Source organism: Syngnathus scovelli, chromosome 1, assembly GCF_024217435.2.
Source record: "Syngnathus scovelli strain Florida chromosome 1, RoL_Ssco_1.2, whole genome shotgun sequence".
Lineage (NCBI taxonomy): Eukaryota > Metazoa > Chordata > Actinopteri > Syngnathiformes > Syngnathidae > Syngnathus > Syngnathus scovelli.
The window spans coordinates 20,223,097-20,238,598 of NC_090847.1; the positions used below are offsets into that span (position 1 = coordinate 20,223,097).

At 44.1% G+C, this 15,502-nt stretch overlaps 1 protein-coding gene across 2 annotated transcripts; it reads left to right on the forward strand.

The window, feature by feature from the left end:
- Nucleotides 1–1,141: 1,141 nt before the first annotated feature.
- On the forward strand, nucleotides 1,142–15,446 carry ccnjl (cyclin J-like). Of its 2 annotated transcripts, none has more exons than XM_049742602.2 (6): nucleotides 1,142–1,442; nucleotides 1,889–1,997; nucleotides 6,838–7,048; nucleotides 11,975–12,274; nucleotides 12,343–12,502; nucleotides 12,777–15,446. In XM_049742602.2, exons 2-6 carry the CDS (start codon nucleotides 1,929–1,931, stop codon nucleotides 13,294–13,296), a joined length of 1,260 nt encoding a protein of 419 aa, XP_049598559.1. In that variant the 5' UTR covers nucleotides 1,142–1,442; nucleotides 1,889–1,928; the 3' UTR covers nucleotides 13,297–15,446. The 2 variants fall into 2 exon arrangements, with proteins under 2 accessions (XP_049598559.1, XP_049598550.1); XM_049742593.2 differs by having other exon boundaries at nucleotides 1,142–1,421.
- Nucleotides 15,447–15,502: the final 56 nt, after the last annotated feature.

Sequence of the window (15,502 nt, forward strand, 5' to 3'; positions counted from 1 at the left end):
TCCCCGGGCCCGCGTGGGTTTTCTCCGGGCACTCCGGTTTCCTCCCACATTCCAAAAACATGCTTGGTAGGCCGATTGATCACTCCAAATTGTCCCTAGGTGTGAGTGTGAGTGCGATTGGTTGTCTGTCTCTGTGTGCCCTGCGATTGGCTGGCAACCAGTTCAGGGTGTCCCCCGCCTACTGCCCGATGACGGCTGGGATAGGCTCCAGCACGCCCGCGACCCCCGTGGGGACTAAGCGGTTCAGAAAATGGATGGATGGATGGATGGATGTCTAAGTGATTTTAATAATAACAATGAAGCAGATAAAATTGCTCCAATACTAAAAATATTAACTTTGATGGCCCCCTTCCTGATAAATCTAAATAAGTCTACCTCCTCTTGTACTATTGTAATGGATTGTTTTCAATGTGTTTGATGAAGACGATGTGAGGCTCTCTGCCTTAGGTTTTCCAGTTTAGCTTGTGGCCTTTATGTGGTGGGAAAAAGGTGTGAACATCCCTGGTTAAATGATCAAATACTGACACTAGATGGCGCTACAAACACTAAACAACTGAATAAAAGTGAAGTAGCCTTTGGAATGGTTTGAATGCACTTCAGCATATTACAAATTCCGAAGCCAACATTTTTAATTTTTGTTCTTATTCCATCAATTTTTGTATAAGATTTCATCGATCCAAACCATTCCAACTTGAAAAATAAACTCATTCAGCACACATCAAACTATTCACGTTTTCCCCAAAGTTCCACATCATCCATGATAAAATTTCACATGGAAGCAAACACACTGAACCTGTCCGGTACTCGCGGGTCAAATATATTGTTTTCATTATAACTATCCACCTTAACATGATATAGTTCTGCTGTGCAACTACCCAGTCGCAATCGTAATCTTATTGAATATTTGTTAAATATTTAATTCTCTGATATAGTCCATAAAACCCGAGCATTGTTATTTGGTGTAAATAAAATTCACCGAACAACAATAATGTCTGTATTGTGGGTGTTACAAAAAGCGGGGCGGGGAGAAGGGGGGGGGGGGGGGGGGGGGGCGCTGGTCAGTTGACCAACGTTTTGTAGTCCTTTAACAGAAACGCATTATAAAGGACTACATTTCCCGGTCCGCAGGAAGGGACTCCCTAGTCAAGCGCACGAGCCTCACGCCGCAACGGCGGCAGCTGGTGCAGCCGAGCAGGCGACTTTGTTACAACGGAGGCTTAAATCTCTCGGCAAAGTGTAAACACAGCACGCAAAACGGTCCGTGTCGGGATTCGAAGTCAGTGGCCTCCGAGCGAACCTGTTCCGAGTACTCACCCGTTAAAGAGGGCTTTCTTCAAACTTGAGCCGAATTGGAGTTGTTTCATTCAGGATGTCGGACTGAGACAAAGGGGTCTGGTCTGGGGGGCATTCCCGTCGGAGCGGTGAGTTGCACGTTGAACAAGGTCCGATATGCAAAGTTTCACCTTTTGTTGTCGAAATGAAATTAAACATGTCCAGGTCGAGTGGCGAAATGATATCACGACGTGCTGCTTACCGCTTTTTTTTTTTTACACGAGTATTGGGGGGCTCTTTAACTTGTGAGTAGCGTGTGGTGTTGCTAACGTGTTGGAACAGAAAACCCGAATGTGGATGCGACTTGTAGTTTATTTCATGACTACTAAAAAGGCTTGTCAGAAAGCGTCTCTGAAGCCTTTGATCGGACCTTTAAATTCTCCATCAGAGAAATGGGGCTCATTCGAACAGGATGTTCTGAAATCAAACAATTCTAGTTTCTCACTATTAAAGTATTTTAGAATACCTTACTTGAGTCAATGTATTGAGGAAAAAGTGGTATCGTAACCTAAGTCAGGTGAAAGTTTGATGTTTTGGAACATGTGTGTGACTCTAGGTCCAAGCAGATCCTGTAAGTCTCTTCTGGATGGGAAAAAATGGAAAGGGAGTTGCAATGGTGGAAAGGACAGCTCGCTGCAGACATCCATCAGTCCCTCCGCATCAAGGTGAGTTCACCTTGCTAAGCAGCTTTTATGTTGTTGACAGTAATGACACTGATGGAGCAACAGATAGCCATGCTTTTACCATTGCTAAACTGCCAGAGGCCAGTAAAGTGTTTCCTTGTGACCTACAGATGATCAGAAGCACTGACCTACATTTATAAGCAAAATTCTAATATTTCATCAATGAAACTGTATTGTTATTTCCGTTTCCAACCGTCTGTTCTCTTATTTCTCATTAATGGCTGCGCTAATGTTTAGTGGAACTTTGATTCGCAAATTGGTTCTTGAATGGGTTTGACAATTTTGAAATGTATTGTATATTGAATATTTTGTATATAGTTTTCCCATACCAGTAATGCAAATATGAATAACACTGTTTTTTATACATTTTGTTACCAAAAAAATTTCAATGGTTGTCACGAATCAGTTTAGTTTGAATTGGCTCTAATATTATGGTATATTCCATATTTGTCTTTTTTTTTTTAAAAAAGTGCCAATAATATTTGTTGGGATTTGGGTATTTGCTTTATGCTACAACGTTGATGAGGGTGTGTCTGAATTTTCAACATATCTACAGTATCCTTTAATCTTTGATGACATCATGAGAGGTGGCAATTGTTACCAGAGTCTTCTATATGGAAATCATCTTTCATGTGAAAATCAAGCACAAATTCCGACACCTAGCTATCTTAGGTGTAAACGGTTACGAAAACAATTTATTTAGCAAGGATCAAAGTGCATTTCATAAACTGTTCAAACATATTAGTTATCAATAAAAAGATAATCAGTTGATGTATTTGACCCAACTTTGAGATGTTTTGCAAATGAATAACTCAATTTATTGGGATGTTTTGTATAAAACCAATCCAATTCTGAACCCAAATTGGGTTATTTTTAACTTTTTCAAAGGTGTTCCACACTTGTAAGCAAGCCCTGTATTCACGGCCCTGCTGATGTACCCCCTCACAAATTGTCTCTTTTAAGTCCGCAGCGAGACGCACAACAAGCGAGAGAGCAATTAGCAGCTAAAATGATCGGCCTCACCAAAAATGGCTGCGCACAAACAGGGACGAATGAAACATTTTGCGCACTGTGACAAGCTTCGAACCTTGGTTTGTAAATGGAATACGTTGAACACTGGGGTGTTCATGAATACAGTGTATTTGACGGTTGCATGCTGCTATGGATTGTTTTTGTGCAGCATTGATGGTTTCTATGATTGCAACTTGATAGTGATGGTATTAAAACTGGGGTGTGTATGCTAGAAACGACTGGTAAGATAGGAATGCAGTCTTACTTTACTCCACCCAAACAAACGACCCAGCTCACCCAGCCATTGGGTCATTGCTCGTTTGACTCATGATAGCAAAACAATATTGGGCGTCTTCTTTTTAACTTATGTTGATCAAGTGATTTGAATAATTGGCCAAGAAACTATCATAGTCTCCTTTGTGAGAGGCTCTGTGTTCGTATGGGCCTCTGTGAGTGGTGATGCACGTGCGCCAATGATTGACACATCCCTCAGTCATGCCTTCTGTTCCTCCAATCTCTGCTTGACTTGTTTAATTTCCACCAGGATAAAGATAAAATAATTGAACGTTTAATTAAAGGCATAAGATGGGGCCAAAGAAGGAAGATTTTCGTTCCCCCAGAAAAACCTTTGTATGATATTCTACTGTTGGGTGATACAGCCAGTTTTAACATATGACAATTTGTATTTTCTTTTAAATCATTGTAAAGTCCACTTTTCACTAAAGCCCGACCAATTCATCGACCCTTTTTAAAATAATCAAATCAAATTTAAAAATCGTCACTTCACGTGTCTTAGGATGTTCCACGTTGGTAAACGTTGGAGGGAAAATATAATTACACGGCTCAGTTGCCTGTTTAAAATGATGTAAATAGGATTACATGGATGAGTTGAGACTCATTCATTGGGAATGTCTTAATTAACATTAAGCACGTGGTTATATGCGTATATTTCTTCCCCCATGCCACTTTAATGGTGAGGTCTGTCACTCGACTGGCAGCTTCAAGTAAATGCCAACCTCACACTGAGACAGAAAATTATAGAGGCCTATTTCAGATATCCTGCTTGTGTCGAGTGAAGTGATGGCATCGGATTTTGGTTGTATTGTCTGTGGACACAAAAGTAGACATTTTCTTGCACAATCCTCTATTCAGAAATAGCCTGTGATTCAGAGTGAGCTGTCAGCGGGCCTGTATGTCCGTATGCAGACTGAGCTGCAAATAAAGCCTGATGTCCGAGATGGCCCCATCGGGATGTGGTGTTCGGCCGCTGTGGCTTCAGAGGCGCATCACACCCAAACAGTTGGGTGTGGAACACAGAATTTCCTTCAGCTCATGTCTGAGACACAGGATCCATGCAGCTATTTTGAAAGAGCAGACTGTTACACAAAACTATTTTCACACCGGCCTGAAATAATGTAGCGGCAAAGTTATCCAGCGCCTTCTGACAATCTGAAAACATCTTTTAGCTTGGCAGTTAAGGCGACACCTTCTTTTCGCCCTTTTTCTTTTATTTCTTGACTTAACTGGGTGTGTTACTATAAAGTGTCTGCAGTTTAACTATGTGCAGCATCTTTAAAGCAGCTTGAGGTAACAAAGTTGCAAAAGACTATATTATAGATAATTACTCATACTACTTTTTTTTTACAATTTGACAAAAACATCTGAGTCCAAAAGTAGACAAAACAGGCATATTTGCTGTTAATGTATGTTTGATTAAAACACGCTAGATTGTCATCCATCAGAATGATACATATGATTGTGAATTGATTACATTATTTTAATTGAAAAAAGTGCAATGAGGTCGTGGATATGCATTTTTTTCAAATATATATTTTAAAAATGAAAATCTTGTCATCCAGTCAGATTTTTAATTCATATCGTCAACACTCTTGCTGCTTGCGTGTTACTTCCAGTTGAAAGAAACCTATTCAGTTCATCCAAAGAGATTTCAAAATCCAAAAGGTTGTGATTAATTTGAGATTTGCTGTATACTTCTGGAAAAGAACCTCAACCTGGAGCCTTCAAGCTAATTTAAAATGGTCTTCCCACCAACATATAGTACATGCAAGTCCGCTAGTATTTTTGGTTTGTCTTTTTCTTCTGCTCACAAATACAGAAACATGCTCGGTTTTTGCAAAACAGTTTTTTGTAAGATACATTTTCCCCACAAAATCTGATTTGCATTTGTATGCCCATAACCTTTCGCTAGCAAGGTATGTTCATGCTGTGTCCAGTGGTCTTCAAACACTTTATTTACAAATCAAATGCATGTCTATGTAATTGTTGAAAATCATACTTTTGATTTGTTGCTCACTCAGAGGAAATGTTGTGATATACTACAATGACCATTTCACTTCTTATTTCATTAATGATGGCAACTTTGTAAGTTATTGATTGCACATGGGTAGTTTCATGAGGAGGACCAATGAAAACAAATGATCCATATTGGAATTTGAAGAATTAAAACGCCATTGTGCAGTATTGTAGTTTCCTGCATGGTGCCCGGCCGGCTCCCCCCCAGTCTGTTCCCAGTTTAATGACGGTTGCTGCGGTGTTAATGCCCTGATGTGGGAGATAGCGGCACTGCGGAGCATGTGGCAAATTATCAGACATGCAAATCAACCAGAGGCAGCTGTGGAATCCTTAATTATGGTGCAGGTCCTCCACAAAGGCACCTCGCCACTCTACCCCCCCCCAAACTCTTAAGAGGCCCCACTCCCTGAAAACACACCCCAGATCTCCGGCACCCCTTGTACCCCCAGACAGACAGATGGACAGGAGCTGAAGCAGTGGGAGGAGAGTTTGGGGCGAACTGGATGGGATCGTGGATTCTGGCACTGGGGGTGGAGTTGCTTTATGTGGATTAGGGGGGTGGTAGCTGTTTATTTTTGGATTCCGTTGAAGAGTCATTCTGAAGATCAGTTTTTTTTTTTTAATGGCCTTCGAGATAAACACTGCAGGTCACATTATGTGTAATCCTACCAATGTGCATTTTGCCTTCATAGCAATTTAAGTGTTGAGTTCAGCCTAATGCAGGCTCGCTCGTAAGCAACTGCCCTGATGCGATTTTTCCCAAGACCCTTCACAATTTTCAAATAGGATTTCTCGGGCAATCCCTGATCTCTGAATAAATCCGAATCATAAGCCTTTGTTTTTACTGTATTTCATAGAGAGCAAAACAATTTTGCAAGCACAAATATTTTCTGCCACAAGAAGCTTAAGCAGGGCAAATGTAGCTCCTCCGTGAGTTTGCAAAATAGGCCTTTAATACTTTGGGGCAGCGACAGAAACCAGAGGCTTGTGCTTTCCGAGTTGATTTTTTTTTTTTTTTTTTTTTTCTGTGCCTGAGTGAGGAGACACCAAGGCTGATTCAATGCTAATGCTCGGGAGGATCTTCCTTCCACTTTGAAACACATGCAGCTAATTGGACATGAATAGGAGATGTGCTAGGGGCGAAACCTAATCCTATGCACTCCTCCATCTCTGAGAAGCGCAAACCCCCACCCTCTCTCCTAAACCCACCCAACCACACACAAATGCATGCATGCACACACCCATGCCCAATACTCAGAGACCTCCTCAGTGACCTAAATTAGCTCCTCCTGTCTGCAACGAAGGAGAAATAAATGAAATTCAAATGAGTTGACACCGTCATCAAGATGTGATGGAAGCAGCGTTTTACGATTATTTTAACCCCACGGCACCTCTCCCGTGCCGTTTACTACTCCCCATAGCTCTCCGCCATTGCTTCCTGTCCACCCCTGTCACCCCCGCCTCTAACATTTACGTGTTCTTCCCCTCTCTTCTCCAGGAGCTGAAGTTACCCGTCTACCGAGCCCATTCGCCACAGATTGGCATGCGTCGCTACTTCGCAGACTTGTTGGCCATCCTGAGTAATCGCTACCAGTTATGTCCCACGGCACGCCACTTGGCCGTCTACCTGCTGGACCTCTTCATGGACCGCTACGATGTGGCCGTCAAGCAGCTCTATGTCATTGCCCTGTCCTGTCTGCTCTTAGCTAGTAAGTCCAACCGTAGCCCTGTAATCGATGTACAGTGTTCTCCCTCGATATCACAATTCACCATTGCATCATTACTTCGATGCCCTCGCGCGCGCGTGTGTGTGTGTGAGAGAGAGAGAGATAGCAGAATGCAACCGCTGTCATGATGGGTAATTAGACTAATGATGGTGTCTGGAACGAGGGCCACTCGCTTGTGAGGGTGCAGCCCATGTTTGTGTGCGAGCGAGTAATGATGCTCAGGCCAGTCTTTGCAATTAGTCCTCTATTTGCTAGGATGGATTAGAATGAGACGAGAGACAGGTGAAAAGAAATGAGCGTGATTATAGATAATGTCAATCCAATCTGAACAGCGTTTATTAGCGCATTCTGTGATGGATGAGCCATTGTTTTTTTTAAACAGAATCTTTTGATGCATCGCAGTCAGTGTCCTGTGCTCCACTGTCTTCTCCAGGTTGTCTCCGCGTCGATTGATGAAGGCTTGAACGGGTGATTGATTCAGAGTTGTCTTTACTTTTTATCTGTCTTGGAATCTGGCCTCATTATCAAACTGCCTCAGACAGCCACGTTCATTCTTAAAAATGTTCGGGTTAATTAATCGCTATCTCCTTTGTGCCTCCCAGTAGTCACAGCTTAATCCTGTTACTCCATTGCGTCTTTCTGGGTGGATGTTTGTTAATGGATGAGCTTCTTGTGCTGTATTAAGATTATCGGCTGATTTTCAGACCCCCCCTCCCCCCTCTGGGAATAATTGTTTTTGGCTGTTGGAAGTATTTATTTAGGGACCTTGCTGTTTTCCTCAAACATCCCCGAGGCATGTCACGTTACTTCTTATCTGGAGGCTGCGATGTCCTGGAATGATTACGCATCCTTACTTCAATGTTTGCGTGCTGCAGACTACACAGACTTTTGTAATCTAATAAATTCCATTTCCAATATATGTCAAAAGTAAAAACAACAAAACAAGTAAAGCGCTGATGTGTAAATATATATATAAATGACCGATGAACGAGATTTGTTTTTGCCATGTTAGTTGACATTCGGTTGAGCGCGTTCAGATATACTGCCGCTTGAAAGTAGTCGAAAATAAGAAGATATAGTCCTTTATTGAATTTCAAGTACTATAAGTAGTAAGTAATATTAGAAACAGAACCATATACATTGTTAGATTGCTGCTCGTTACGTTTCGTTACACTGAACCCGATTCCTGAACAACAAACGAAATAAAAAAAGAGCATCCTCTGAAACTCTGGGGTATTGACTCTACACATTGCACCTCCACAGGCCTCTGAGCCCCGGGGCGCGGAGCAACCGAGGGGCTGAGGGGCACCTGCCATATGCTCTCCGAGTCAGGCCTCAAACAAAAGCCTGTCAATGCAAGCAGGACATGCAGCCAGACCCTTCTCTGAGAGGGGGAGGGGAATGCAGACTGAGAGCAGGGAGAATGAGTGCCTGCCTGCCTGCCTGCCTGCCTGTGTGGCAGAGACTTAAAGCTAACATTGCTAAATGACATGTTGGTTGCTAAGGCAACCTTGTGAGCAGCTCGTATGGATTTAGAAACCGGATTGCCATTCCAGTGTTATTGGTGTTAAAAAGGCTTTGAATTGCTGCCACGTAATTGGGCTGGCTGGTCCCTGGTGGTGTCCTTTTACCTTTTGCGTCTGTTTCCACTCGATTCCCTCACCTTGCCTCGGACCAGCATAGCAAGCCAGTCCTGGGACAAGGGCAGCCAGTAAAAGCAGCCCACCATCCTTGGGGCGGTTGGGAAATGAGCGGAGTGCTACTTCAAAGGCAAGTCAGCGGCTGATGTTAAACAGGGCGGCCTGCAAAGTGGGATTTGTCGGAACTCAACCACCCCGTGGAGACTCCCAAAATGTATATCAAAAGGAACCTACCTCCACTGTTCTGCATCCCTTTTGACAATGCTCACAGTGCAACTGTGCTCATAGTTCCATGTATCATTTGAACGTGTTAGTTTAATCTCGCCAAGTGCCATTTGAGAATAAATAAAGGGGTTTACTAACGCAGGTCGGGGTTTACATGCTTTGTAGCTGATCCAGAGCCCCCCAGCACACAAACACACACACACACACACACAGAGCTTCTTAGCTTTTTGGTGGCCACTTCACTAGCCATTAGCATCAAAGGTCAAGGGTCGACTTGGACCTGCTTTGTGAGAGCTGCCACAGCCAGGGGTGGCAACAAGGAGATTCTATGATGGAGCTGTGAGCAATTTCACACTCTTGATAAAAGATGAGGCCACAAATGAAAGGATTGGAGCGGGCAAAGAGAATTCCTTCATGGATGTCGGCACAGAGGGAAAAAAAGAAAGGGGAATGAAGAACTGAAAGATAATTCCCCCCTCGCCCCCAAAACATTTGCGTTTTAAATTCAATGTTCTCATGAAGCCGTCATTCATGTGGCGCATGAACAATAGATTGATTGGACATTCTTGGATACTTGATTAATTACTGTGATCAATGCGCTTTGAGCTCCTTTGCAGTTTTGGTTAATCTACACTGCTGTCGATAAGTGTGTACTATACACCAACAGATTTGTTTTGAAAATACGTATGTGTTAATGTGCAGACACAAAAGAAACAGTGTAATAGTCATTTAATTCTGACAAATTAAGTTAAGGTATAGCAAAACTAAGGTAAAATTAGTAACCCACAAGAATTCACAGGTGAGTCTGTAGTCTATTATTAGAATTGAGAAAAAAATGTTTGTGACATCTCACCCGGGGTAAGAATTCCGCTCGTTGAAGAGCACTGTTTCTTCTTCAGAGTAACCGCCCGCTCTCTCCTGCTGAGCAGCGCTCGGGTTTCTAATCCCACCTCTTCTCCGAACCGCACACCTGGGATGGGGCCCCGCATCCTGGTGTTGCCATATCCTAACCCCTGACCTTTAACCCCACTCTGTTTACCTGGCCTGTTCTAATCTTCGCCATCACCTGTGGATGTGGTGAGAATGATAAAGAAGAGGTGTCCTCTCCTTCAAGTGGTTGAACATTTCGAAATCAGACGGCCTCCCCTAGCCGCTGACTTCAGATAGGATCATCTTGTCGCCTGCGTTCCAGGTTGGCTGAACTAACTGGCGAGGAATGCAACAGTCCTATCGCAGCAAAACAAAGCTGGCCTTTGTCTTGCTAAACCATCTGCTTTACAAGCTGTGCGTAGCTTTTTATAATGTAGAAAGAATGAGCTATTATTGTAGCCTGTACACTTCAATGTATCTTGAGCTCATCTTCTCTGGTTTTAGTTGATGGACTGAGCAGCAAGAGATGGTCAACATAGATTTTCCAGTGGCTCAAAATTGTATTGAACTTTTTGAGTGGGGAAACCATAAATAATGTTGCACAGTCAAGTTGCTTTGAGGCTTTCTTTATCTAGACGCTTCCCCAAAATAGGAGATCAGGAGACAAAGAGCACAATAGGAAGATGCACTTGGCGCTGTCTCTTAAGATCAAAGAGGCTGCGGCCATGTGGAGATTGGGGGTATTGATGCCTTTTTATGGCTCCGTCTGTGTGGACATAGCAGTCCGACAGCAGACGGCTTGCTTCCCTGCGAGGGTGACAGAATGCGGCGAGTGGAACGAGCGCCGCCGAGTGTAAACAGCCTCGTTTTGCCGCCCTTCCTGTTCTGCCGGAGAGACGCCATTACTGCCTCGCCGCTAATTACCCCCATGGCCAGTTGAGCTGCCGTCCCTCCCTCACCCAGTCTGCTCCGGCTCGCTGGCTCTCGCACCCCATACCCTACCCCCACTTAACAGTAGCTCAGTGCTAAAATTCACACTTGGTAGGAAGGAGCAGTACTCCCTTGGTTGATGGTAAATGAGGTCCATCAAACATGTTGCTTTGTATTTTGTAATGTTTTAACCAAGGCAGTGGCTCTCAGGTTTCCAATGTTTCTCTGTCGTACCTGCGCACGCAGTGTCTCATCGCCACAATGTCTATGCACGCTCATGGTAAAGTTTGACCTTAAAGCATGCTCATTTCACTTAGACTGAGTCGTCCGTCCTCATTGGCCACGCAGACCCCTGAGGCTTTGGGCAGTTGCTATGGAAATGGGACATGGGGGGGTGTCTCTGGTTGGGCAGGGTGCTCCCCACGATGGCACTGCTGCAACGTCTGCAAGGCTACAGGAAGCCGAGAACAATGCAGGAGAAGCTGAAGTTGACTTACTCATGGACAGCGTCAAGTTTGTGTAATCCATCGTGAGCATCATCATGATGCTTCCTCGACTTGCTAGCTTAATGGCTTTGCTTCCCAGATAAATGTTCGATGCCGGTCATCTTATCCCCGCTCACGTTAAGTAGACACTTGCTTTGTGATAGCTGGCTTTTGGCTTTTTTAGGGATGATCCAAAGCCTGTAGCAAATGAGGTCCGGTGTTGTAGCTGTTAATTGCTCTGTCAATGTGGGCCTATCAAGATGATGCATGTACTTAGTAAGCTACTTGGTTCATTTGCTTATTTTAGTGATGGGAAAATGAGGCCATCTAGAGGACTGAAAAAACACAACTGGTCCATGAAGGACGCAAGATGGATTTTCTTGATTTACTGACAACTCTGCCAAAATTGCTTGCTGTTGACACGCTGAAATCATTTCGCCACCATCTTTTCTATTGGATAGGCCGTCTTTCGTCACAGTGACACTGCGCCTATACAATAGCTTGGTTGATGACGTGCAGAGTGAAAAGTCCTTGAGAGGCTTGAAAATGTGTCATTAAAAAGATTTTTTCCATATGGAATTTCATGTCATAATGGAGTTAAAGAGATGAGTGAATCATCTTTTGATTGATTTTTACATGCTTCGAGTCTTGTTACTATGTAGCTGATTGATACAACGCCAATACAGAAAAGCAGATCCAAGTTGGCGCCATAATGCTTTCTTTCTGTGATTGTGATGTAGCTATGTGTTTCTTGTCAGGCAAATTTGAAGAGAAGGAGGACAGAGTACCCAAACTGGAGCAACTGAACTCATTGGGATTCATGTGTAATTTAAACATGGTTCTCAACAAGAAGGATCTGATCAAAATGGAACTTCTGCTGATGGAGACCTTTAGCTGGAATCTGTGCATGCCAACACCGGCCCACTTCATCGACTACTACCTCAACGCCTCGGTGCAAGAGGGAGATCTGTACAATGGCTGGCCCCTGTCCTCCCTCTCTAAAACCAAGGCTTTCATGGACAAATACACTCACTACTTCCTGGAAGTCTCACTGCAAGGTGGGTCCGATTGTAACGGGCTCTTTTGGACTGGCAGCTGACCAAACTTTCTGTTTGTATTGTTTCAGATCACACGTTCCTTAGTTTCCGACCGTCCCAAGTTGCTGCCGCGTGCGTGGCAGCGTCGCGCATTTGCCTGCAGATTTCCCCGAGCTGGACTACTGCGCTGCATCTACTGACCGGCTACACGTGGGACCACCTGACCCAGTGTATTGAACTCATGCTGCTGTAAGACACACACCAATATACTCAGATTTGCAGATTTTGTTTTTTTAACATTTCAGGTTTTTTTTTCCTTTCTTCCCGGTTTACTTTTCCTGCTTCATGGGAAACCAGTATTGAATGTTGATCAGCTTTTTTTTTTTTTTTTTTTTTTTTTACAATAATTGTTTAGGTTAGTTAAAAAAAAAAAATTTAATGAATCAAGGGGCCGCTCCAGGACCAGTTTGTTTTGTTTTTCCTGACTCTAGAAGTTGACCAGGTGTGCCTCTCCCCTCCACAGTGCTCACGACAACGATGTGAGAGAGGCCAACAAAACAAAGTGCGCCCCTTCGCACCGAGCTTCCCCTCTGCAATCTCAGGGCCAAACTTCTCACCTCTCTCCGGTGTCTGCCATTCAGAGATCGCCGTCTTCATCGTCCACCTCCGCCACGCCACAGCTGCTCTTTCAGCCAGACCACTTCCCAAACCTCTCCCAACATTCCCCCTCCCTGTCTCAGCTGCAAACGCTCGCCGACGCTCAGGCTCTGGCGCCTGTGGTCAACGTGTCTCAGGATTTTTTTCAGAGCCACAGAATGGGGCTCCTGAGTGGGGCATCTTGCCTGAGCGCCGGGGCCGGCTTCCCTTCCTACTCAAGTCTGGCCTCAGGCCTCCAGGCGGGGGCTCGCGCGCTGCCGCTCCAGGGTCCTATATCTGTTCAGATGGCCCTCGCTGGAGAGGCGCACCACTGCCTAAGCGTGGCCTACACCGGGGGCTACCTGGGGACCCATCACACTTTCGCAGCCGGCTGCTTCGACAGGTGACGCCAGGAGACGGAGAGAGAACGGCGGCGGGAGAGCGCCGCGACGCTCCAGTCCCCGCTGCCTTTCACAGATCTGTCCTCTCTCTCCGTCAGCACGGCGACACCTTCGGCGCGTCCCGCGCACCCACCCCTCTCACAGAGACATCTCAAACGCAAGCAGAGGTCCAAAGACAAAAGAGACCCAGTGGAAGTTATCACTCTGACGTGACCAATGTCTCCGTAGACCGCTTGTCACCACTGCGGCTGAGCTGAAAGCAGTGCCAAATTTGTAAAAGTGCAACGAAAACAACAAAGCTGTGAAAAGGATATTTTGCCGTTTGGATTATATGATATATTTTTTTAAAAGACTAATTCTACCAAAATCACATTTTTTTGTGAGGGAAAACAAATGTTGCATAGGAGCCACCTTTGGGAAGCTGTTTCTGTTTTCACTCAGTGCCATGTATAGGAAATGCGTACGCGTCTTATGTCTGCAAGCATTGATTAAACAAGTGTAGGCCGCGTCAAGCCTGAAGCGGCCCCTTTGGGAATTCCACACTGCATTAGTCCTCGAGGGGCGGAAGAATTCCTTGCTTAGTGCACAGCAGGTGAGGTTTAGGGGGAAAAAAAGCCTGCACTGGCCCGCTTTACTCCCCCCGCCGCTCCTCCCAGCTTCCAAAGTCGAGCCTTGCAGCAAGTAGGGTCAAGCAAGTTTTAAATGCGGCGTCAAAGATTTCATGTGACTGGACCAGCATGGGGAAGCAGACCCAGAAGTGGTTGACTGTACATAGGAAATGCTGCTGCTGCTGCTGCTGCCTTGTAGTGAACTGCTGGTTCTGTCTGTGTTAATGATGTTTACGTGAACCACTTAAGTATCAGGGACTTGAACAAGATTACTTGAATATTACATCGGAACATGCCATAGCTTTTATTTATAAACTTTGGTTTGATATATTGTTTTTTTTTTCTTTTTTCAATACCAACCTAGAAAGTCACCCTTGTTGTCATCCAGGCTCAGGTTACAGGCTAAAACTAGCCTTTATACTGTGCTATAATGCTTTAGGTCAGGGTTGGCAAACCTGCCAGTCATGCGTTTCTGAAAACAAAATTCCAGAGTGGCGGTTATAAAATGCCCTCAACTTATACAACACAACACAAGTACTACTACTAACCATCTGCTGAATCATTCCATTTCATACTAAAGCCCAACGTAGCAATGTTGGGGGGGAAGAAAGTGTACTGTACTCCCTTTAAAGAGGGTGTTTGTCAAATCTGCATAAAAGAACGAGCTGGCAGTCGTCGTTTGCCACACAAACATCTGCATCCAGTCGCGCGTAATTGCGTTCCACCTTTGTAAAGCGCCCAATTTCCCACTTCCTGTTCATTTAAACGCATCCAGATTCTGTGTGCCAGTCTCAGAGGGAATACCTCAAAATGGGTCGTCGGCCACTCGGCCTCCAGCTCGTGTTCTACTTTCGACCCAGCTGTTGTGGAAGGACCTGACCTTATTGTTTTCATTTACTTATGTAAAGTTTTACAGCTTTTTTTGCGGTTTGAACTTTTTGAAAATCTCATGCCATGGAGATGTTAACTTGCTCATTCCTCATGACTTCTTGATCAACTTCCAACAAAGGTGCAATATATATATATGTTTCCTTGTCTGAACCGAAAACCGCAATACTGTGTTGTTGGTCAACCGCGACCTGACTTGCAGTTCGCCTCATTTCCTCTAGAAGGCAGCGGTCGCTACAAAAAAATGACTATGTTGCATATTGCAGCCACCACATTTGAGTGAGGTGCTACTGGAAGCATTTGTCTTTAGATTAGCGCTTTACCACGTGTTTTATTTTCCTCCCATGCTGTTTTGACTCACGCAGAAGTACACTGACAAACCGCAAATTTCTAAGTTGATTTTTTTATGTTTTATTTTTATTTACCAAGTTCCAACTAATAGTTTTGCTTTGTTACACTGAATGGTAAAATGGTGTGTTTTTGTCATGCTCCGTGGAAAAATAAATATGTAAACTGATTTTTTTTTTTCTTTTGTTCTCTTTTTATTTCCCTTTTATTTGATCACATTAGAACAGGGAGAAGAGCCTCTTACTGTATGTACTGAATAATGAGGTCTTCCCGTTTGATACACACGTCTGAAATAAAGTTTGCTCAAAATATCTTGAGCTATTTGTGGGTAATTATTAATCTAAAAGAAGACACTGATCATGTTAATG

Excerpts from the sequence above, each read along its gene's own strand:
- ccnjl (XM_049742602.2), top strand. The coding sequence starts at position 1,929 with ATGGAAAGGGAGTTGCAATGGTGGAAAGGACAGCTCGCTGCAGACATC. Across the intron at positions 7,049-11,974 it reads GTCCTGTCTGCTCTTAGCTA|GCAAATTTGAAGAGAAGGAG; the intron begins GTAAGTCCAACC and ends GTTTCTTGTCAG. Across the intron at positions 12,503-12,776 it reads TGTATTGAACTCATGCTGCT|TGCTCACGACAACGATGTGA; the intron begins GTAAGACACACA and ends TCCCCTCCACAG.